Source organism: Engystomops pustulosus, chromosome 9, assembly GCF_040894005.1.
Source record: "Engystomops pustulosus chromosome 9, aEngPut4.maternal, whole genome shotgun sequence".
In the NCBI taxonomy this organism is placed as follows: Eukaryota; Metazoa; Chordata; class Amphibia; order Anura; family Leptodactylidae; genus Engystomops; species Engystomops pustulosus.
The window spans coordinates 98,689,233-98,712,714 of NC_092419.1; the positions used below are offsets into that span (position 1 = coordinate 98,689,233).

The following is a 23,482-nucleotide window of genomic DNA, read 5'->3' on the forward strand; positions in this document are numbered from 1 at the left end:
ACATCACTGTGTGTATTATCCCTGTACTAGGACATCACTGTGTGTATTATCTCTGTACTGTGACATCACTGTGTGTATTATCCCTGTACTGTGACATCACTGTGTGTATTATCTCTGTACTGTGACATCACTGTGTGTATTATCCCTGTACTAGGACATAACTGTGTGTATTATCCTGTACTGTGACATCACTGTGTGTATTATCCCTGTACTGTGACATCACTGTGTGTATTATCTCTGTACTGTGACATCACTGTGTGTATTATCCCTGTACTGTGACATCACTGTGTGTATTATCCCTGTGTTGTGACATTACTGTGTGTATTATCCCTGTACTGTGACATCACTGTGTGTATTATCCCTGTACTGTGACATCACTGAGTGTATTATCCCTGTACTGTGACATCACTGTGTGTATTATCCATGTACTGTGACATCACTGTGTATTCTCTGTACTGTGACATCACTGTGTGTATTATCCCTGTACTGTGACATCACTGTATGTATTATCTCTGTACTGTGACATCACTGTGTGTATTATCTCTGTACTGTGACATCACTGTGTGTATTCTTCCTGTACTAGGACATCACTGTGTGTATTCTTCCTGTACTAGGACATCACTGTGTGTATTATCCCTGTACTGTGACATCACTGTGTGTATTCTCCCTGTACTGTGACATCACTGTGTGTATTCTTCCTGTACTAGGACATCACTGTGTGTATTCTTCCTGTACTAGGACATCACTGTGTGTATTATCCCTGTACTGTTACATCACTGTGTGTATTCTCCCTGTACTGTGACATCACTGTGTATTATCCATGTACTGTGACATCACTGTGTATATTATCCCTGTACTGTGACATCACTGTGTGTATTCTCCCTGTACTGTGACATTACTGTGTATTATCCATGTACTGTGACATCACTGTGTATATTATCCCTGTACTGTGACATCACTGTGTGTATTATCCATGTACTGTGACATCACTGTGTATATTATCCCTGTACTGTGACATCACTGTGTGTATTATCCCTGTACTGTGACATCACTGTGTGTATTATCCCTGTACTGTGACATCACTGTGTGTCTAGTATTCCTGTACTGTGACATCACTGTGTGTATTATCCCTGTACTGTGACATCACTGTGTGTATTATATCTGTACTGTGACATCACTGTGTGTATTATCCCTGTACTATGACATCACTGTGTGTATTATCCATGTACTGTGACATCACTGTGTATTCTCTGTACTGTGACATCACTGTGTGTATTATCCCTGTACTGTGACATCACTGTGTGTATTATCTCTGTACTGTGACATCACTGTGTGTATTATCTCTGTACTGTGACATCACTGTGTGTATTCTTCCTGTACTAGGACATCACTGTGTGTATTCTTCCTGTACTAGGACATCACTGTGTGTATTATCCCTGTACTGTGACATCACTGTGTGTATTCTCCCTGTACTGTGACATCACTGTGTGTATTCTTCCTGTACTAGGACATCACTGTGTGTATTCTTCCTGTACTAGGACATCACTGTGTGTATTATCCCTGTACTGTGACATCACTGTGTGTATTCTCCCTGTACTGTGACATCACTGTGTATTATCCATGTACTGTGACATCACTGTGTATATTATCCCTGTACTGTGACATCACTGTGTGTATTCTCCCTGTACTGTGACATTACTGTGTATTATCCATGTACTGTGACATCACTGTGTATATTATCCCTGTACTGTGACATCACTGTGTGTATTATCCATGTACTGTGACATCACTGTGTATATTATCCCTGTACTGTGACATCACTGTGTGTATTATCCCTGTACTGTGACATCACTGTGTGTATTATCCCTGTACTGTGACATCACTGTGTGTATTATCCCTGTACTGTGACATCACTGTGTGTCTAGTATTCCTGTACTGTGACATCACTGTGTGTATTATCCCTGTACTGTGACATCACTGTGTGTATTATCCTTGTACTGTGACATCACTGTGTGTATTATCTCTGTACTGTGACATCACTGTGTGTCTAGTATTCCTGTACTGTGACATCACCGTGTGTATTATCCCTGTACTAGAACATCACTGTGTGTATTATCCCTGTACTGTGACATCACTGTGTGTATTATCCCTGTACTGTGACATCACTGTGTGTATTCTTCCTGTACTGTGACATCACTGTGTGTATTATCCCTGTACTAGGACATCACTGTGTGTATTATCTCTGTACTGTGACATCACTGTGTGTATTATCCCTGTACTGTGACATCACTGTGTGTATTATCTCTGTACTGTGACATCACTGTGTGTATTATCCCTGTACTAGGACATAACTGTGTGTATTATCCTGTACTGTGACATCACTGTGTGTATTATCCCTGTACTGTGACATCACTGTGTGTATTATCTCTGTACTGTGACATCACTGTGTGTATTATCCCTGTACTGTGACATCACTGTGTGTATTATCCCTGTGTTGTGACATTACTGTGTGTATTATCCCTGTACTGTGACATCACTGTGTGTATTATCCCTGTACTGTGACATCACTGAGTGTATTATCCCTGTACTGTGACATCACTGTGTGTATTATCCATGTACTGTGACATCACTGTGTATTCTCTGTACTGTGACATCACTGTGTGTATTATCCCTGTACTGTGACATCACTGTATGTATTATCTCTGTACTGTGACATCACTGTGTGTATTATCTCTGTACTGTGACATCACTGTGTGTATTCTTCCTGTACTAGGACATCACTGTGTGTATTCTTCCTGTACTAGGACATCACTGTGTGTATTATCCCTGTACTGTGACATCACTGTGTGTATTCTCCCTGTACTGTGACATCACTGTGTGTATTATTCCTGTTCTAGGACATCACTGTGTGTATTCTTCCTGTACTAGGACATCACTGTGTGTATTATCCCTGTACTGTGACATCACTGTGTATTCTCCCTGTACTGTGACATCACTGTGTATTATCCATGTACTGTGACATCACTGTGTATATTATCCCTGTACTGTGACATCACTGTGTGTATTCTCCCTGTACTGTGACATCACTGTGTATTATCCATGTACTGTGACATCACTGTGTATATTATCCCTGTACTGTGACATCACTGTGTGTATTATCCCTGTACTGTGACATCACTGTGTATATTATCCCTGTACTGTGACATCACTGTGTGTATTATCCCCTGTACTGTGACATCACTGTGTGTATTATCCATGTACTGTGACATCACTGTGTATATTATCCCTGTACTGTGACATCACTGTGTGTATTATCCCTGTACTGTGACATCACTGTGTGTATTATCCCTGTACTGTGACATCACTGTGTGTATTATCCCTGTACTGTGACATCACTGTGTGTCTAGTATTCCTGTACTGTGACATCACTGTGTGTATTATCCCTGTACTGTGACATCACTGTGTGTATTATATCTGTACTGTGACATCACTGTGTGTATTATCCCTGTACTATGACATCACTGTGTGTATCATCCTTGTACTGTGACATCACTGTGTGTATTATCTCTGTACTGTGACATCACTGTGTGTCTAGTATTCCTGTACTGTGACATCATTGTGCGTATTATCCCTGTATTGTGACATCACCGTGTGTATTATCCCTGTACTGTGACATCACTGTGTGTATTATCCATGTACTGTGACATCACTGTGTGTATTATCCATGTACTGTGACATCACTGTGTGTATTATCCCTGTACTAGAACATCACTGTGTGTATTATCCCTGTACTGTGACATCACTGTGTGTATTATCCCTGTACTGTGACATCACTGTGTGTATTCTTCCTGTACTGTGACATCACTGTGTGTATTATCCCTGTACTAGGACATCACTGTGTGTATTATCTCTGTACTGTGACATCACTGTGTGTATTATCCCTGTACTGTGACATCACTGTGTGTATTATCTCTGTACTGTGACATCACTGTGTGTATTATCCCTGTACTAGGACATAACTGTGTGTATTATCCTGTACTGTGACATCACTGTGTGTATTATCCCTGTACTGTGACATCACTGTGTGTATTATCTCTGTACTGTGACATCACTGTGTGTATTATCCCTGTACTGTGACATCACTGTGTGTATTATCCCTGTGTTGTGACATTACTGTGTGTATTATCCCTGTACTGTGACATCACTGTGTGTATTATCCCTGTACTGTGACATCACTGAGTGTATTATCCCTGTACTGTGACATCACTGTGTGTATTATCCATGTACTGTGACATCACTGTGTATTCTCTGTACTGTGACATCACTGTGTGTATTATCCCTGTACTGTGACATCACTGTATGTATTATCTCTGTACTGTGACATCACTGTGTGTATTATCTCTGTACTGTGACATCACTGTGTGTATTCTTCCTGTACTAGGACATCACTGTGTGTATTCTTCCTGTACTAGGACATCACTGTGTGTATTATCCCTGTACTGTGACATCACTGTGTGTATTCTCCCTGTACTGTGACATCACTGTGTGTATTCTTCCTGTACTAGGACATCACTGTGTGTATTCTTCCTGTACTAGGACATCACTGTGTGTATTATCCCTGTACTGTGACATCACTGTGTGTATTCTCCCTGTACTGTGACATCACTGTGTATTATCCATGTACTGTGACATCACTGTGTATATTATCCCTGTACTGTGACATCACTGTGTGTATTCTCCCTGTACTGTGACATTACTGTGTATTATCCATGTACTGTGACATCACTGTGTATATTATCCCTGTACTGTGACATCACTGTGTGTATTATCCATGTACTGTGACATCACTGTGTATATTATCCCTGTACTGTGACATCACTGTGTGTATTATCCCTGTACTGTGACATCACTGTGTGTATTATCCCTGTACTGTGACATCACTGTGTGTATTATCCCTGTACTGTGACATCACTGTGTGTCTAGTATTCCTGTACTGTGACATCACTGTGTGTATTATCCCTGTACTGTGACATCACTGTGTGTATTATATCTGTACTGTGACATCACTGTGTGTATTATCCCTGTACTATGACATCACTGTGTGTATTATCCTTGTACTGTGACATCACTGTGTGTATTATCTCTGTACTGTGACATCACTGTGTGTCTAGTATTCCTGTACTGTGACATCACCGTGTGTATTATCCCTGTACTAGAACATCACTGTGTGTATTATCCCTGTACTGTGACATCACTGTGTGTATTATCCCTGTACTGTGACATCACTGTGTGTATTCTTCCTGTACTGTGACATCACTGTGTGTATTATCCCTGTACTAGGACATCACTGTGTGTATTATCTCTGTACTGTGACATCACTGTGTGTATTATCCCTGTACTGTGACATCACTGTGTGTATTATCTCTGTACTGTGACATCACTGTGTGTATTATCTCTGTACTGTGACATCACTGTGTGTATTATCCCTGTACTGTGACATCACTGTGTGTATTATCTCTGTACTGTGACATCACTGTGTGTATTATCCCTGTACTAGGACATAACTGTGTGTATTATCCTGTACTGTGACATCACTGTGTGTATTATCCCTGTACTGTGACATCACTGTGTGTATTATCTCTGTACTGTGACATCACTGTGTGTATTATCCCTGTACTGTGACATCACTGTGTGTATTATCCCTGTGTTGTGACATTACTGTGTGTATTATCCCTGTACTGTGACATCACTGTGTGTATTATCCCTGTACTGTGACATCACTGAGTGTATTATCCCTGTACTGTGACATCACTGTGTGTATTATCCATGTACTGTGGCATCACTGTGTATTCTCTGTACTGTGACATCACTGTGTGTATTATCCCTGTACTGTGACATCACTGTATGTATTATCTCTGTACTGTGACATCACTGTGTGTATTATCCCTGTACTGTGACATCACTGTGTGTATTATCCCTGTACTAGGACATCACTGTGTGTTTTCTCTTGGTCACTGTGTGTATGGCTATCATTGTCTGTTATTGTGTATTATCCTTGTGAATCAACAGGAGAATAACAGTGGTAGCTATACATGTTTGCTTCCAGACAATCAGTCTGCAGGTTTTATGCCGGCTCCTGATACACTGCGGGCAGATCCTTTTCGGGATGACTCTTATCACTCATTACTTATAGCTATAGACACTGGATAGCTGCCAACAGCCATCACACATGAGAATGCACATTTAGCTGCACATACATATAAGAGGCAGAAACATAAGCAGCTGCCAAACATAAGCCGCCACTAATCTCCTACAAGATGCAATAGACAGGAAAAATGGCCTAGGACCATCCATGTCATCAACATGTGGTACCCAACCAAGCCATGGAAGATGTAACCCCATCACAGGCTTTATGGGTGTACTAGGAGATGGAAACTACCCAGGATGCCGTGCGCTTGCTCTGCTACTATCACATAACACAATGTGGAAGTTATTTCCCAATAAGATCTAATGATAAAGGGTTAAGTATAAAAATAAAACAAGTCATTTATAGACATAAGTAGTGAATCATTATGTAACACGGCTAACCGGTACATGGTGACTCTCCAGATATAAGAAACAGGGGAAACAAGGTCACCCTGAAGCTGAGGTTTTGGGGTCCATGCTCCTCCGTACTACATGACTGTGATACATGAACTCGAGTTAAAGGAAATCTACCATCAAAAATCCATCCTGATAAACACTTACACATAGATCCAGGCACTGTGACTGTGGTTATCTTTCTATATTTGTTATCCATGGCCTCCTTCTTTCTTAAATCAACTTTTAACATTATGTCAATGACCCTGATGGGCTCCTGGGGCTGTTACCACAGCCCCTCCATGCTGCAGCTTCACAGGCTGTTACACCGTCTCACCCTCTGCCTCATGTAATCTCACTACAGCAGGGAAGGTTTCAACACAGTGGGGCTCATTTACTAAGGACCCAAATCGCTCTTTTTCATTGGGTTTCCCGAAAATTACCAGTTTGTGTCGAATTGCCCTGGGTTTTTGGCGCACGCGATCGGATTGTGGCGCATCGGCGCCGCGTTGCATGCGACGGAAATTGGGGGGCATGGCACGCACTTCATCCAGGATGAAGGATTGTAAACCAAGCACACTGACATACTGGTGTGCCCCCTCTTACAAGCTCTGCTCTTTTTTAGCTTAAACCAAAGAAAGGCTTTAAAAATTATGCATATAAGACAGAGGGGCTCTATAGGTGTTAATGGAGCCCAGAGCCCCTCAGGATCATTTGCATAATTTTTAAAGACTTTTTTTCTTAAAAACAAGGGAATAGGAATTTTAAAGAAGAGCAGATCCTGCCAGAGGGGGCGCACACCAGTATGGCAGTGTGCTTGGTTTACAATCTTTCATCCTGGTGGTATATGTCCTTTAAGGTAAAGGAGTCATGGAAAGAGTAAAGCCGACTGTTCTAGCAGCACACTGCCATCATTGGTCTATGAATCACAGGCCATGCCAGGGACTGGATTTCTTGCATCACATTGATATTTGGTTCCCCGAATCTTATCCTTTACACTGCGGACCTACCATGATGGTGTGTAGGAACCTTTACACCGCAAGCTACAGTGATGTAGCACAGATATATATTCACAGATCACATTTAAAGGAAATCTATCACTTCTACAAAATTAGTGATCAAAAGGCTCCTTCGTTTTAAAACAGAAGTGCTTTGGGGGCGGGGCGTTCCTGGAGCTGCTCTTGCCCCAAGCTGCTCTTGCCCCAAGCAGCACTTCTACGCTGCTCCTAGTAGATTTAGTCACCTGGTTCTCTGGATTACTCACAGCTCACTCGCTCCTTCACTGTCGTCTGCTCACTGTGGCTGTGTGGCTCTTCCAGCAGTGAGTAGATGACAGTGGAGAGAGAGTGACCGCACTTGTGTGAGGAGTCCAGAGAGCCGGGACCTCAATGAATTCTCCAGTAACGAATATGCTCTGCATCCCTCATCCCTACACCCATCATATGGTGAGATGGGCTTCCCCAAGGGAAAGCCCTTTATCAATCCATATAGAATATACATACACAGTGGCCATAACACATAACAAACAACTTACTGGATTCATTCAGTTTCAAGTCTTGAATATTTTGAGATTTTGATCAAAAAAAGAAAGCAGTAAGAAAATTATCTCCTCTAAAACCCACAAAAGCTGCATCCAAAGAAGCGTGCGGAGGAGCTCGGTTTCCTGTACTGGCTGAAGAATGTAGCGTAGCCGACATCTCAACCCTGTAATTTCTTCTAGTTTAAGCAAATGACATGCTTAAATTTCACAAAGTTACAGATTTAGTTGCATGTACGCGATGTTCCAGGAGGAGAGGAGTCGGGGGTGTGAGGAAAATCAGACTCCATGTTCTGTACCTCCTTCCCACCTCAACATTGGACCTATAAATCTCAGATCTACATTCACTTACAAGGGAAACAACTTTCTATAATTCGGCTTTATAAGAGCACTGCTTTGTTACAGTATTCCTCCGCTGGTTATAGCCGTCACCTTGGAGCCTATTGATGTTTTAGTGGTTTTTAAGCATTTTACAGGTTAACATTGTAAACAGAGTAAGAAATGTATCCCTCCTCCAAAGAGCGGATCTACGGTCAGAAGGTGCTTCCATGGAAATAGATGGAAATTGGAAAAAGCAAGAGAAAACCTCAAGACTTCACTACACTACACTATATCCATCCTCTGCAGGCTCCGTCTACAATTCTCAGTCGTCACACAGAGCCGGTGGCTGGGGCCTAGATGCAATGATGTCTCCTATACACTGCACACAGAAAATAGAGAAGACTCTCTTCCATTACGCTGTTCTCTGGCCAGAAACTATAGATTTGTGGTCCGTTTTTGCGGTCAGTGTGTAATAGGTTGCCAAGCTGTATGTCCACAAAAACGGTATGCACGTTATTTGTATGTCATGCGTTTTAGCAGACCTGCAAAAAAAACAGTAGACTGGCAAATGATGTCACTAGCTTGTTACAAACTCTTCAAGGTTCACATAATTGTGTTACGTAGCAAGTGATATTTTTCACGTTTCCATATTTTTCTTTGGAAAGGCCCAAACATGGGCAGGAATAGGACCTGAGTTTTCAACAGCCCCCACTCAGATCAGTGAAGTACACATGTTTCTATTGAAAAGTGTAGTGTAGTGTGTCATATATGCCTTTTAAAATATGTAATGACCTGTACTGATGTGAATAAAGCACTTGGGGCGAGAAGGAAACTTACTACATAGCTCCAGCAGCCTCCATCTGTGCCTGTGACTTTCCTTTCTCCGCTTCTGCTCACAACTAACCGCTGGGATCCTGAAAACAGGATCCTGTCTACTTGAACTATTGCTACTCTATTCAGTCTCCACAGTTTGGCTATCCCCAATGTCATATAGAGAACAAACTGAGCATCAATGCCCGTCTGCAGGGGAGTCAGGAACATGTACTCCCTCCTATTGTTCCATATGAATGTTTGTTCTGTGTAATGTAATATTATATTTGTATATGTCCCCTATGATTTGTAAAGCGCTATGAAATTTGATTGGGCTATATAGATAAAGATTATTATTATTAGTTATTATGTAAAAGTAGTTGGGCCTCCACAATTAGAAAGATGACCTGTCCTAAGTATAGGCAATGACATTTTTTTTAATGATATCCCTTAAAATAATGAGCCGGAGTATTTTTATTAGCGTGATTTATACTGAGTGTCTGAGCTGTATGTGGGGTTTCTAGCAGTCAGACATCTTGAGAACTTTCCTAGTTTTTGCAACATGTGCGGAAAACATTATTTAAAGATGTGTTAGTAATATGTGTCCAAAAAAGACTAAAATTCTAAAGGCTGAGAATAACCTTCAATTCAATAGATGCCAGACACATTATAGGCTGTTATAGAACAACAATGGGAGAGACTTAAATAGAAATTGTCACCACATGTACACATACAGGCGGTCCCCTACTTAAGAACACCCGACTTACATACAACCCTTAGTTACAAACGGACCTCTGGATGTTGGTAATTTTCTGTGCTTTAGTCCTAGGCTACAATAATCAGCTATAACAGTTATCACAGGTGTCTGTAATGAAGCTTTAGTGTTAATCCTGGTTCTTATGACAAGAACCATGGAGGCTGCTGTGATTTCCTGTTATCACATACATGGTGTACAGTTTGCTATTCTTATAAGGCTTAAGGACCTGCAATGATGTCACTGGTCACATGTCATGCATGTAACACAAGGCACCATGTAAGAAAATGTACACAATATTTGCCATCTGTACATAGAGCTTTATATGTCTGAAGTTGGATATTAGCAGATGGTCCCTAAGTACAGCAAGGGCAGTGATTTGTAGATACACCGAGCTGTCAGTCAGAATAATGGGGTGTGGTTCACTGGCAGCCCATGAGAGAGAAGAGTCACAGATACCGGACATGAGTCAGGAAAGCTAATTTGGATATTGGAAAAGCGTCTGTAATTGAGGTACAGGGCCTCACTGGTAGCTAATTTTAGGTGATATGCGGAGGACTGGGAACCCTTTATCAGCTGGTATTGTTCGTCAGAAGGGTCAAAATCTGGTGACAGGTCCTTTTTAAAGCAGTTGTCAGAGACTATGGACTATATTTAGGATTATTATATTTATATTAACAGAATATTGTATATTGTAATATTGGTATTGTATTTACTCTTATGCCTATCAAGTGTATTTGCTACCCAATACAAGCATGAAGAGTAAAGCTTTTAGCTAAATCCATCTTGTAGAAGACAGGGAACTTAGTAATAATTTTCTTTACAGGATTAATGAAATAACGACTATCTATTTAGAGAACATCCTTGTGAAGTTAAGAGCAGAGTCTTCTGCCGAGCAGTGGGGGGTTCCTCCATCCTCAGCAGGAGTCATGAGATGCATAAAAAGTCCTCACAGGCGCCAGCTGTGATACCATGTAATTCTGCCAACTCAGGACTAGGAGCTGAATTTCTAATAGAAAGTGGCCAGGGAATGGCATCCGTTCTGGGTCACATCAGAGTCGGACGCTGCTGACCTCAGTCTGATAGCCTCAAGACAATCCTATTACTGTCTAGAAGACATGACAACGCTGTACAGATTTACAGGAAGGTTTGGCCTCTGCAGGTAGGAAAGCAAAATGCTTGAAGTGCAGCCAAGTGCGGCCCATCTCTATTGTCACTGTCCAGATCCGGGGAAAGCCAGGAAAACAGGACAAGTGATTTACTGACGCAAAAGTAAGTCCGATGCTGGAAAGAGGAAATCACAAAGCCAACGCCTAATGTGGTTCACACAGTAACATAACAGGGGGACATAACTAGGGGACTAGAATAACTTGGATTATCTGCTGAAAATATGAATGATAACACTAAAACTTTTTTCCACTCCTGCTTAGTGATTGGGTGAAGCCATTTATTGTCAAACTACTGTGTTTTCTCTTTTTAAATCATAATAATAACCAAAAACATCCAAACGATGGTAATCAAACGTTCACATCCCCTGGTGATTTTGGCACAGAAGTTGACACAAATGGGTATAAAAGCATAAAAGCTGAGCGAGTTTCTGGGATCCAGACAGACTTTGGGTAATGCCACACGTGGCGATTTTGGTCCGTTTTTACTGTTTACCATGCGTTTGGCTGATTTTAACCTGTTTATCTATTAATATGAACAGGTTCAAAGCAGCCAAGCACATTGAAAACGGTCAAAAACACATGCGTTTTTTTTAACAGACTGAAAACACATGCTTAAAAACGGACCAAAAAGCCACATGTGGCATCACTCTTGGCAACTTTCATCCAACCACTGACACCTGGCATCGTCATCCAGCCGTTAACGCGCAAATGCCACAAAGTATCTTGCCTACAATACGCCAAAAAGCAGAGACAAACATTAAAACTTCTAGAACAAGGTAATTTGAAGTGATGAGACCAAAATTTACATTTTTGGCCACAACCAAGAGGTGTCAACAAGGCCTATGATGAAAGCCACACCATTCCTACTGTAAAGCACGGAGGCTGATGATGTGGGGATATGTGAGCTACAAAGTCACAGGAAAGTTGAAAAAAAGATGAATGGGGCACATTAACAGCAAATACTGGCGACAAATTTGCACTTATCAGACAGGGAGCTGTGCATGGGACGTACTTGGACATTTCAACATGACAACGATCCAAAACACAAGACAAAGTTGACCAGTTATTGGCTTCAGCAGAAAAAGTGAAGGTTCTGGAGTGGCCACCTCAGTCTCCTGACCTCAATAATATTGAGCCACTGTGGGGAGACCTCAAGTGGTATTCAAGACTTTACAAGAATTTACAGGAACTTGGGGACTTTTTGGAAAGAAGAATGTGCAACTTTATTATCTGAGAAAATAAAGAGCCTCATCCACAACTACCACAGAAGACGTCAAGCTGTTGTTGATGTTAGAGTGCGCAATACACAGAAATGGGGGATGTGAATTTTTGATCAGGGTCATTTGGATGTTTTTGGTTGGTATTAAAGGACACCTACCACCATGTGCAGAACTCCGGCTTCGTGGACAAGGACGACCTGTCACATATATGAAAGGCACTAGGAGCTGGTTACTAAAGTAATCAGCTCCCAGTGCTACAACAGATGCCGCAGTGTTACACTGCTAGCTAGCGGCAGACACTGCCGCGCTGTACAAACACCGGACTGTGCTCAAAGCGGTCGGGCGTATTCATAAGGGGGCGGTCTGAGGCGCTGCTTCTGCCCCGCCCACTCCATAGGCCTGTGGTGACTGCAAGGCTTGATGCAGCAATTACTGCCTCCTAGTCCCGCCCCCTCATGAATACGCCGGACCGCTTTGAGTGCTGTACTTCGCAGCAGTGTCTGCTAGCGTTATTGGAGGTTTCAGATAACGCTAGCAGTGTAACACTGCTAGAACTGCTGTACCACTAGGAGCTGCTTACTTTAGGCTATGCCTCTGCTCAGCATCCTGACTTTTTGGAATGTGTTCATCTCTTGGGTTGTACTGTTGCAATATTCTGCTGTGAGGAGTAGTATGTTTTGCAGCAATTGTAGCAACAGCTAGGCCGCCTTACTCCTCACAGCAGAATTTACAACATTAGAACCCAAGAGATGAACACATTCTAAAAAGTCAGGATGCTGAGTAGAGGCATAACCTAATGTAAAATCTGCACCATGTGTCAAAATATAAAGCATTGTGGATAGTACTGCTTTCTTCCTATGAGAAGAGTCTTTGGGTCTTTCTCTCCTTGCTCCGGTTGCACCTCTGTAGCTCATCAATATTGGCCCCTAGTGCTTAGGAAGTGCAATCTTTGCTATAGAGAGATATAGACAGAGCACCAGTTGTGTTATTTAGTCTACATCTCATGACCTGACCTGGCACATAGACAGGGCACAATGTAACATAACCCCTGACAAATAACAATCCTGAGTTTCTGCTACAAACATCACATGATCAGATGAGGAATCCAATACGAATCTTATCTGTATAGTCAGTAATTGGTCTCAAGGGCTAAAATAAAAAAAAAACCTTATGACCAACACACAGTTGACAGACAGATGGATACGTCAAAATGTCAACTCTTCTTTCAGAGGAAAAAAACCCTTCATATGATAGATGGGTACGGCGGGTCTACTAGCCATCTCTGCTTGAGGTTTTATCACAGATGTATCACACCGAGGAGCGTCTACTACCTCCCCGGGAATAATAATCTGCTGGGAGGGTGCTTAGAGGAACTATTTTTAAAAATTGTTCTTTCTGTCCATTATGTCTGGTCTGAGAAATTCCCAGTTTAATCCAAATATTAATGAGGCAGGTGGTGCTCCGGGGTCATATCCTGAGAAACTTGAGTACCCCACTATTCCCGGTTGGACCACTATCTTCCTGTTAGATAAGCGGGACATTTGTAGGGAGTTACCCTGGAAGAAGAGTACACAGAGCAGGGAGTACACGCATGCTCAGTTCATCCAAGAGTGCATGTGTCTTTCACAGGGGGGGGGAGGGATTGTCGGAGAGGTTGTTCCTACTAGACACTTCTGAAGCCCCCTTACCTCTTACAGGTATGAAAAGTATTGGGCATGATAAAATAATTTATCACAAATGTCAGATTAAGCACTCATTCACACAGCCGTCTGGGGGGGGGGGGGGCGTATATACGGCGGACGTATATACGTCCCCCACAGGTCGGCAATGGGCGCACAATGCCGTATGGAGCGAGAAAGATAGGACATGTCTTATCTTTCCCCGGAATACAGCGCCATGCCCCATGTTTCTCTATGGAGAGGGGCGATGGAAATATGCTGAATCTGACCAGCACTGTAACAAAACAGAAGCTTCTGTTAGCTAGATAGCCTGTGACGTTTTGCTGGGGGCGACCTTCCAGACAAAAGAGAATTAATAAAGCAGAACAATGGGGTGTGAGTGCTAGGATTGCACAGAGCTCTGCATGTGCTGGTTTCTAGGCTGCAGAGATATAGCCGTGTATAGTTTGTGGTTACTGCACACACCTTGTATAGGCCACGGCTGATTCACAATTATCAGGGACAGATTCGGCATTTTTGGGTCCAAGCAGTAGTAGGTCTTAAGGTCTAATGCACAGAAGGTCCAGGAGATAGATTACTCCAGATCTCCAGCAGCAAATTAAGAATGGGGCGCCAGTTCTTGGACCTCGTGTGCACAGTACTGATGGATTTAGAGGTGAAAACACATACAAAGCCTCACAGAGTATAAAAGAGATGACAGAATCCTTATAAGTAGCTGCAGACTTTTCCTGCCTTCAGATTATAGGACAGGATCAAGCTGTCAGCCATATTTGCTCTCAACTATTTTTGATTGTCACCGGGTCCTCCCAAAGTCCCACTCAATAAAAAAGGAACCTGGTCAGCGACCCAATGTATAATCTATAAGGTAATAAACAAAAGTTGAAGATTTTAGACAAAATAATATAACTGTGTGATTAGTGTGTGAATGGAGTTTAGGTTGACAAGTTCTACGTCTATTTCATCATCATCAATTTAAAAATGATGGAAACAAAATTAAGGGCAATGTGGCCATTTAACAGTTTGGTAGCACGTGGATGGGATGCGTATGTAATTTCTGCAGGTAAGTCATGGGCAGTGTGTCTCCTGGCCTACAGTATTTCCTCTTCTAGTTGTGGTTAAACAAAAACTAGGTTATAAACAGAATTTTTTTCTGGAAAACGCTGTATGGAAAACTATCCAAAGATGTATAAAATGTAAGTCTTCCCAATGTGCTGCTTATCAGGCTGATGGGTGTTATTTCGGGTGCGCACAGCTGTGTACATATTTTCTCCCATCCGGCTTTCTCATATCATGACTGATCACTTTACAAGGAACTTCCTGCGACATCATTCTTACATTAGACACCATGTAATCTCATGATTCCTATCAGAATTTGTGAATTCTGAGGACAGGATTGTACACGCTATAGCGCCGCCGTTGCTGTTTTTTTTTCTACGTGTAAACTGCAGTTACTATAGTAACAGTCCATCATGTAACAGCCTCCAAAATTAAGGGTGATGTCCACTTTTATGAATCGTTTTGCTATTGTAACCAACTATAACTAATCTACTGCTTTAGGTTTACAGCTCTCGTGCAGACCAATGTATCTTACTGGTATCAAAATAAGCTGGACTCTGCAGATAGCAAAAAGTAGGATACAGAAGACAAGATTGCAGGATCAGACTACACAAGGTTTCTTTGTAGTCTGTAACCATGGGAACATATAACATTATATAGAAGTCTTAAACATTGTGCAACAACGATACAGTAAATTGATCACTGCGTGTTGGTATTATTGGTGCACTGTATGGTGGTATTTACATCTAAAGAGGTACAGTACATTACTTTTACATTGTATGGAGGGGATTGCACTGTATACTATCTAGGCTGCAATAAAATGTGGCCACGTAAGGTACTGTCCCCAAATCAATGACCCTTATGTTAACAGAAGTAGGTCTAACACAAGATGCCATGTCCCGTACTACAAGAGCAGCGCTTACCCATGTGAAACTACAAGAACATTTGGTATAATAAAAAGGTCTTTGTTATGTCCTCTGTTTGTCATTGGCTTTAACCATTACATGTGAGACGTTTATGTGCGACATGACAATGCATTATGCAAGTCACTTGGGAAAGGGCACAATCTTCCCCTTACTCCCTTCTCTTACCCATCCTACACCTTTATACCCCCTACCTGTAAAGCAGCCAGTTTAGCCGGATCCTGTAAGAAGGAATGTTTATTACTGTAAGTTACTGAATAGCGTGGCTGGACGCCGATCCACCAGTTTAACCGTCTCTTACCTGACGATTTGAAAGCTATAGTGATACAATGAGTTATACCAAGTGCTGGAGTTATATAGGAACTGACGTTCCCAAGGAAAACTTTTGAGGACTTGTTGTGCAAATTAATAATCCAAATTTTCAAAGGATTTGCACAGCCAGAGTTTTAATAACGAATAATATTGAATTGTTCCCATGTATTTCTGCAGGTGATTGCATCCTCTCTACAAGGCAGGACTTTTATTATACATATACAGAACTTTTATTATACATATACAGGACTTTAATTATACATATACACCACTTTTATTATACATATACACCACTTTTATTATACATATACAGGACTTTTATTATAAATATCTCAAAATGTGAAAGAACTTGGCGCAGAGTTGGCTTATCACAGGAAATCTGCTGTGCAAAGACAAAAACTTTTCCTTTCCTGTGCAGAACATTTTACCTTCCCCTATCATAAAGCCAACACCACAGTCTCATAAATGAACAGCAAATTAGTTTCAGTATTAGAATTACAAATACGTGAACAAGTATCGGAGAAATCACCAGTCCTCACATACCCTCCACACCTGTCCATAGCAGCACAGAAAACCAGTGGTAAATGCCATTCAGCTCACATCCCTCACTGTGTGCCCTTAGCTGAGGATATCAGTGTGTCTGACATTATGCCTGCAGCGACTCAACACAGATACAGTTATGAGAATATGCCCTAAACGTGAAGTCTGGCTTCCCCCCTCCCTCCCAATTATATACCCGGCCCCTCTCCTCCCTCCCCACTGACTGTATACCCCCTTGTGCAATGTATACGGTACATGTGCCCCGCTACATACCTTGAATACACTCTCCTGGCTGGAGGATGGTGCAATCCATTGTTAGGTAGGAAAGCCATTTATTGGTGTAGGTCATACAACCAAGGCAATTGTGTACAACATCCAGAGAGACTGTGCAGGCAGCAGGAGGCTGTGCAGCCAGGGTGCCCCTTCTATATAGTTGTAGTATGGCAGCTAGGAAGTGATGTATGGTAACACATAAAGTCTACAGTAGCCACAAATCACTCCCCCTGCATGTGATGTCATCCAATGCTTGTATTGTCAGGGGAATATAAGGAGGGGTAGGCTCTTTTTCCTCCTTCTTCTGCACTGTGACCCTGCCCTCCCCCTTTTCTCTTACTGATCACACAATGTCTGGATGCAGGAGGCTGCTTTCTGTGAATTGGTCCAAGGAGGGGAGTAGCAACAGCTGCCCAGAGATTAACCTCCTCCTGGCTGGAGAGTGGCACTGCCAGTCTGGATACAATCTGCTACAATATCCGTGACATTCTGCTAGCAGTGTCCTCTAGTGATGTGTCTGCTGTTCCCACAGTAAAGCCATCAGCAGCAGAGGAAGGGAATAATGAGCCTTTCACAACCAAAGAGTTTGTTGCAATTGTCAAGAGACTTTATGAATCACTTCCTTATCAGGACATGGTAAACTTAGACCCACAGGGTTAACCCTTCTCAAGCCAAACCAAGCAGAAGTAAGGCAGAGGCGGAATGTTGAAACATTGTTAACATTTTTCTAACTGTACAATTCTTTCATAATAAACAACTTGTGTTATGTAAATACTTGATATGTTTTGCAGAATTTTGTTAAATTTAATTAATCTTAGAATAGGGCCTTGATATCAGCTGCACGTTTTTATAGCAGCGCATTTTCTTCCCATACCATTGATGTTACATCTATCTGTCACATGAAAGAGGTTGAGGTGCAATTCCAAGCACAGCCACATTACAACGTAAGGCACTGTTTTAGGCAAGCAATGAATAGACCGCAACACTCCTCTGAACGCTCTAAAAATCTTCAGTCTGTTCAAATCAATGATCCATTTGCGGGTTGGGGATCTGACCCCATCGATCCGATACTGATCAATTTCACAGACCCCACTTATCCGATACTGATCAAGATCTCTTAACACTACCGATCTCATAATGATCAATAGAAGAGACCCCACTTATCTAATACTGATCAATAGAAGAGACCCCACTTATCTAATACTGATCAATAGAAGAGACCCCACTTATCCAATACTGATCAATAGAAGAGACCCCACTTATCTAATACTGATCAATAGAAGAGACCCCACTTATCTAATACTGATCAATAGAAGAGACCCCACTTATCCAATACTGATCAATAGAAGAGACCCCACTTATCTAATACTGATCAATAGAAGAGACCCCACTTATCCAATACTGATCAATAGAAGAGACCCCACTTATCTAATACTGATCAATAGAAGAGACCCCACTTATCCAATACTGATCAATAGAAGAGACCCCACTTATCCAATACTGATCAATAGAAGAGACCCCACTTATCTAATACTGATCAATACAAGAGACCTCACTTATCTGATACTGATACATTTCACAGGCCCCACTTATCCAATACTGATCAAGATCTCTTAACCCTTCTGAACTCATACTGATCAAAGACCCTACAGATTTTATACTGATCAAATCAAAGACCCCAACAATTACATATTGCAAATATTACAAATATTAGAGACCCCACTGATCTGATGCTGGTCAAAAGAAACTTCCGACTCAAAAGTGCCTAAATTGATAGAAAATTCCCCAAATCTTTGAAACAATGGGGCACATTTACATACCTGGCTGCTGGAGTTCCCCCGAAAGTGCATTGTCCGACGATAATGCGCTGTGCAGCGATTCACTAAGATCGCACACCCGATAACCTGGATGTGTCGCTTCCCTGCTCAGGTCCAACAGAGATCACCATGGTTTTACTGGTGCATGTAAGTGCTTGGGCTTGCAACACAATTTGAATGTTAAATCCTGCGCTCAGTCCGAATCAGTCGGATCGTATGACCGCACATCCCCTAATTTGTGTCGCGTGGAAGCCAGCTGCACCAGAAAAGGAAACGTGTGCGCCAAAATCCAAGCCGAGTTATCTCCAACAAAGGAGAACAGTTTGACGAAAGTGAGCAGCGTGACCCTCAGTAAATGAGCCCCATTGTGCATCACTATGATAAATTGGATGATTTATGTTACCACCTGTCTATGTTTCCACAGTCCTAGTACAAAACAGGGCTAGTAAATGAAGGCCACATTTTATATACAGGATTTTTCGGACTATAAGGCGCACAAAAAAATCCTTTGATTTTCTCAGAAATCAAAGGTGTGCCTTATAATGCGCTGCCTTATATATGAACCGTACTTACAGACAACAGCAATGATAGCAATGAAATGTTGGCTCATTTTGCAAAAAATGACACCTCCCCCAGATCCGTACACCAAAGTATGAAAAAGTTATTAGCGTCAGAAGATGGCAAAAGATTTTTTTCCTTTTTCGTACACATTCGTTTAATTTTTGAAAATGTATTAAAACGCAATAAAACCTATATAAATTTGGTATCACCGCGATCGTACCGAACCAAAGAATAAAGTAGAGGTGTTATTTGGATCGCAGAGTGAAAGTCGTAAAAACTGAACCCACAAGAACGTGACGCAAATGCATTTTTTTTCAATTTTTCCACATTTGGAATTTTTTTCCTGCTTCCCAGTACACGGCATGGAATAATAAATAACATCACGGGAAAGTAAAATTTGTTACGCACAAAATAAGCCCTCACACAGCTCTGTACACGGAAAAAAAATGAAAAAGTTATGGATTTTTGAAGGTGGAGAGCGAGAAATGAGTGAAAAAACCCTGTGTCCTTAAGGGGTTAAGGAGCCTCATTGAGATTGTGGTGCACAATCAAACAAAACAAAACATATATAGGCAGTACAAGATAGGGTCCATAGGTTTGTTCTTAAGTTAAATCTGTATGTAAGTCGAAACTGTATATTTTATAATTGTAGATCTAGAAAAATTTTTTTTTAGCTCCTCTGACAATGGGGTGATGCCACATATGGCGTTTTTGGGCCGTTTTTAGTCCGTTTTTCCCAATTATCTTAACAGATAAACAGGTTATAAGCAGCCAAACGCATGGTAAACTGCCAAAAACGGACTGAAAACAGATGTTTAAAAACAGACCAAAAACGGCATGTGTGACATCACCCTTGGAGTTTCAAAATGTTTTTGCTGTAATGGGACCAATGATCATCAATAAAGCTTCATTACAGACACCTTACAGCTGATCATTGCAGCCTGGGACTATAGTACAGCATCCAGAGAGCTTCACCAGAGGTCACAGTGGGTAGAGGGGTCCGTCTGTAACTATGGGTCGTCTGTAAGTAGGGTGTCCTTAAGTAGGGGACCGCCTGTATACTGTTTGGTAAACACCTCAAAATTAGGGTGTGTTACTAGCAGCTTTTACACAGCTTTACTATGGCTTTTCATAAGCTCAGAGTTTTGCAGCGCTACAACCTAAAGAAGTCTATAGGCACCTACTGTACTGCTGTATGATGGATATGATTTCACCTACTGTTTCCATCTTCCCTTCCACATGCACTACTCAAAGAAAGTTAGGAATATTTTTTTTTTTTTGGTGAAATAGAAGGAAATGTAATAGGTTCATGCTGCAGTATTATATTATGAAAGTTTGGCATGCAATGGTGATTACAGAGATGTGCACTGACCTAAGAGAACAGCAACTTGTGAAACAAGTAACAAAGCGCTGAATAGTTTCACATGTGCAGCCAAAAAAGGTTAGAGAAGGTCACATTAAGTTCACCTGTAAAGGTTAGAGTGCATTTTAGGTTCATACTGAAATTTCATCAAGTAGGTTCAGGATCTTTTCACTAGAGGGCGCCGATTTAATCAGTCATAAGGACATGCATACTTGCAGAGCCCTTCCTGGGAAAAAAAATGAAGAATGTGATGTGTTTGAGGAATTCATGATCACACATTACACGGGCTGTACAGTATGTGCGGGATGTGTACAAGTCGTCCTGTAAGCCCCAGCACAATATATGGATGACAACTGGGCTGGCTGAGAAAAGACATAATAATTTAATAACATGAGACAGAGTGTAATGGAGATTACTAGAGATGGAGAGGCATTAAATCTCCACCCTATCAGGATCCTACATACAAGACACTGGGGCTCATTTACTAAGGGTCCATCGGCCGCACTTTCGTCAGGTTTCCCGACAATTTCCGATTTGCACTGAATTGCCCTGGGATTTCGGCGCACGCGATCGGATTTTGGCGCATCGGACAAACTGCGGAATTTAAAAAAAAAAAGTTTTGTGTCGCAAGATCAGCACTCACATGCACCGGGAAGAATAAGGTGAACTCCGGCGGACCTCGGCGCAACCGCGACACCTTCTGGATATCGGGCGCACGACCATAGTTAATCCCGGCAGACCTGAATCTTCGTCGGGCAATGCCCTGCGGGTTTGCGACTGGACCGGGTAAGTAAATGAGCTGGACAGAACTGTCATGTCATGACCACCACACACCCAACCAGGTCGAAACAGCGCTGTCTAGAGCATTGTCTGCTGGCACCGATCGGGGGCATTTAAATCCTGGTGGCGCCAGGATATGATCACCGCCCATATGACTATAATTCTGTTTCCTTACTATTCTTTCCATATTTTCCAAAACTTCCTTACTATCTTCCATAAAACCTGGCAATCTTTTCACCATAGGCTGAAGAACTGCATCCACCCATAAACTAAGACTGATATAAGGGGTCTAAGTGGTGGGGGAATTAAATATCCTTATGTACCATAGGAAATGCAAGCAATATACTACAAACTGGAAAATCAGGTAAAAAGAATGTTACTTGTTTTTGACTCAATACATTAAGATCTAAACCCATTTCAGTAATGTTTCCAGTTTAGTGCTAACCAATGTATTTGAAACATAACTCAAATCTTTATACACTCTTTCCTCGTTGAGCTTTTCCATATTGATATTTTCAGAAAGCCCACTTATCCAATATTACAATTGAGCCGCCCTTGTCGGCAGCCCGAACATTGGGATTTTCCCATAGAGCTTTTCTCTCTCTGATATTCATGTTATTCCTGCATATCCTCTGGACACTATCAAGTTCTTTAAGGTCTTTCTCCACAAGAGACTGGAAATTGTCCATCTCAATGGTTCTGGAACCCGTAGGATAATATGCAGGATTCCGGACCTCCGGCACAGACACACATTGCTCACTAATGTTTCTATTTGATGACGAATCTTTAGCTAGTTGTTGTAATTGCAATTAGACACGTTGCTCATTAAACGTTAAATCTTCAAATTCAGTCCTATATGTATATGGAGTATCCATTCCCTGTTTACAATCAAGTAAAAAAATGCCTAGGGTGAGGGACCTCATAAATTTATTGACATTGAGAAGTATATTGTAAAGATTAAATTTCGTTGAGGGAACATAATTCAGACCTTTGCTTAAAGGGGTTTGCCAATGAAAAAAAAATTCTCAAATTTCAATTCCCTAGTGATGTTTACACAATAAAGAACATTTTTAACGCCTTATTTTAACATTTTACTCAGTTTTATTACTGTTTTAGCTCCTATAACTCCTTAGGCTGCTCAGTGTAAAATTCCAGAGTGTGGAATTACTCTCTAAGGAGACACATTGGGGGTCATTTACTAAGGGCCCGATTCGCGTTTTCCCGACGTGTTACCCGAATATTTCCGATTTGCGCTGATTGTACCTGAATTGCCCCGGGATTTTGGCGCACGCGATCCGATTGTGGCGCATCGGCGCCGGCATGCGCGCGACAGAAATCGGGGGGGGCGTGGCCGAACGAAAACCCGACGTATTCGGAAAAACCGCCGCATTTAAGAACGGAAAATGTGTCGCTCGGGACGCACTTACCTTCACTCAGACGGCCTCGGTGAATTCCGGCGCATTAAAATGCTTTTCAGCGCAGCAGCGGCACCTACTGGACGGCGGAGGAACTACCTTATTAAATCCCGGCCGGACCCGAATCCAGGGCAGAGAACGTGCCGCTGGATCGCGAATGGACCGGGTAAGTAAATCTGCCCCATTATGATCCCTGTGTCCTGACAATCTGTTTACATTATCAGGGTACAAGGTTTATATACAATTTCATTTAGCTTCTGAACATTCACTGGTATCTGACACAAAGAAAGAGACGAGGCAGATCACAGATGAAAGATGGTGAGTTCCATTAGATATTACACAATGACTGCTACCTCAGCCATAACATACACTG

The 23,482-nt window shown here is 41.8% G+C and overlaps 1 protein-coding gene across 4 annotated transcripts in view; it reads right to left on the reverse strand.

The window, feature by feature from the left end:
* Positions 1-23,482, reverse strand: part of GPSM1 (G protein signaling modulator 1) — a 290,121-nt gene that overhangs the window by 151,070 nt on the left and 115,569 nt on the right. Inside the window, exon 1 of one of the 4 annotated variants that reach the window (XM_072124468.1) lies at positions 21,019-21,077. The exons of 2 other annotated variants lie outside the window; for them this stretch is intronic. In XM_072124468.1, the coding sequence (XP_071980569.1) occupies positions 21,019-21,062 (44 nt within the window). In that variant the 5' untranslated portion in view covers positions 21,063-21,077. Of the gene's footprint in view, positions 1-17,173; positions 17,432-21,018; positions 21,078-23,482 lie in introns of those variants that run through there. One more of the 4 variants, XM_072124466.1, reaches the window with a different exon arrangement.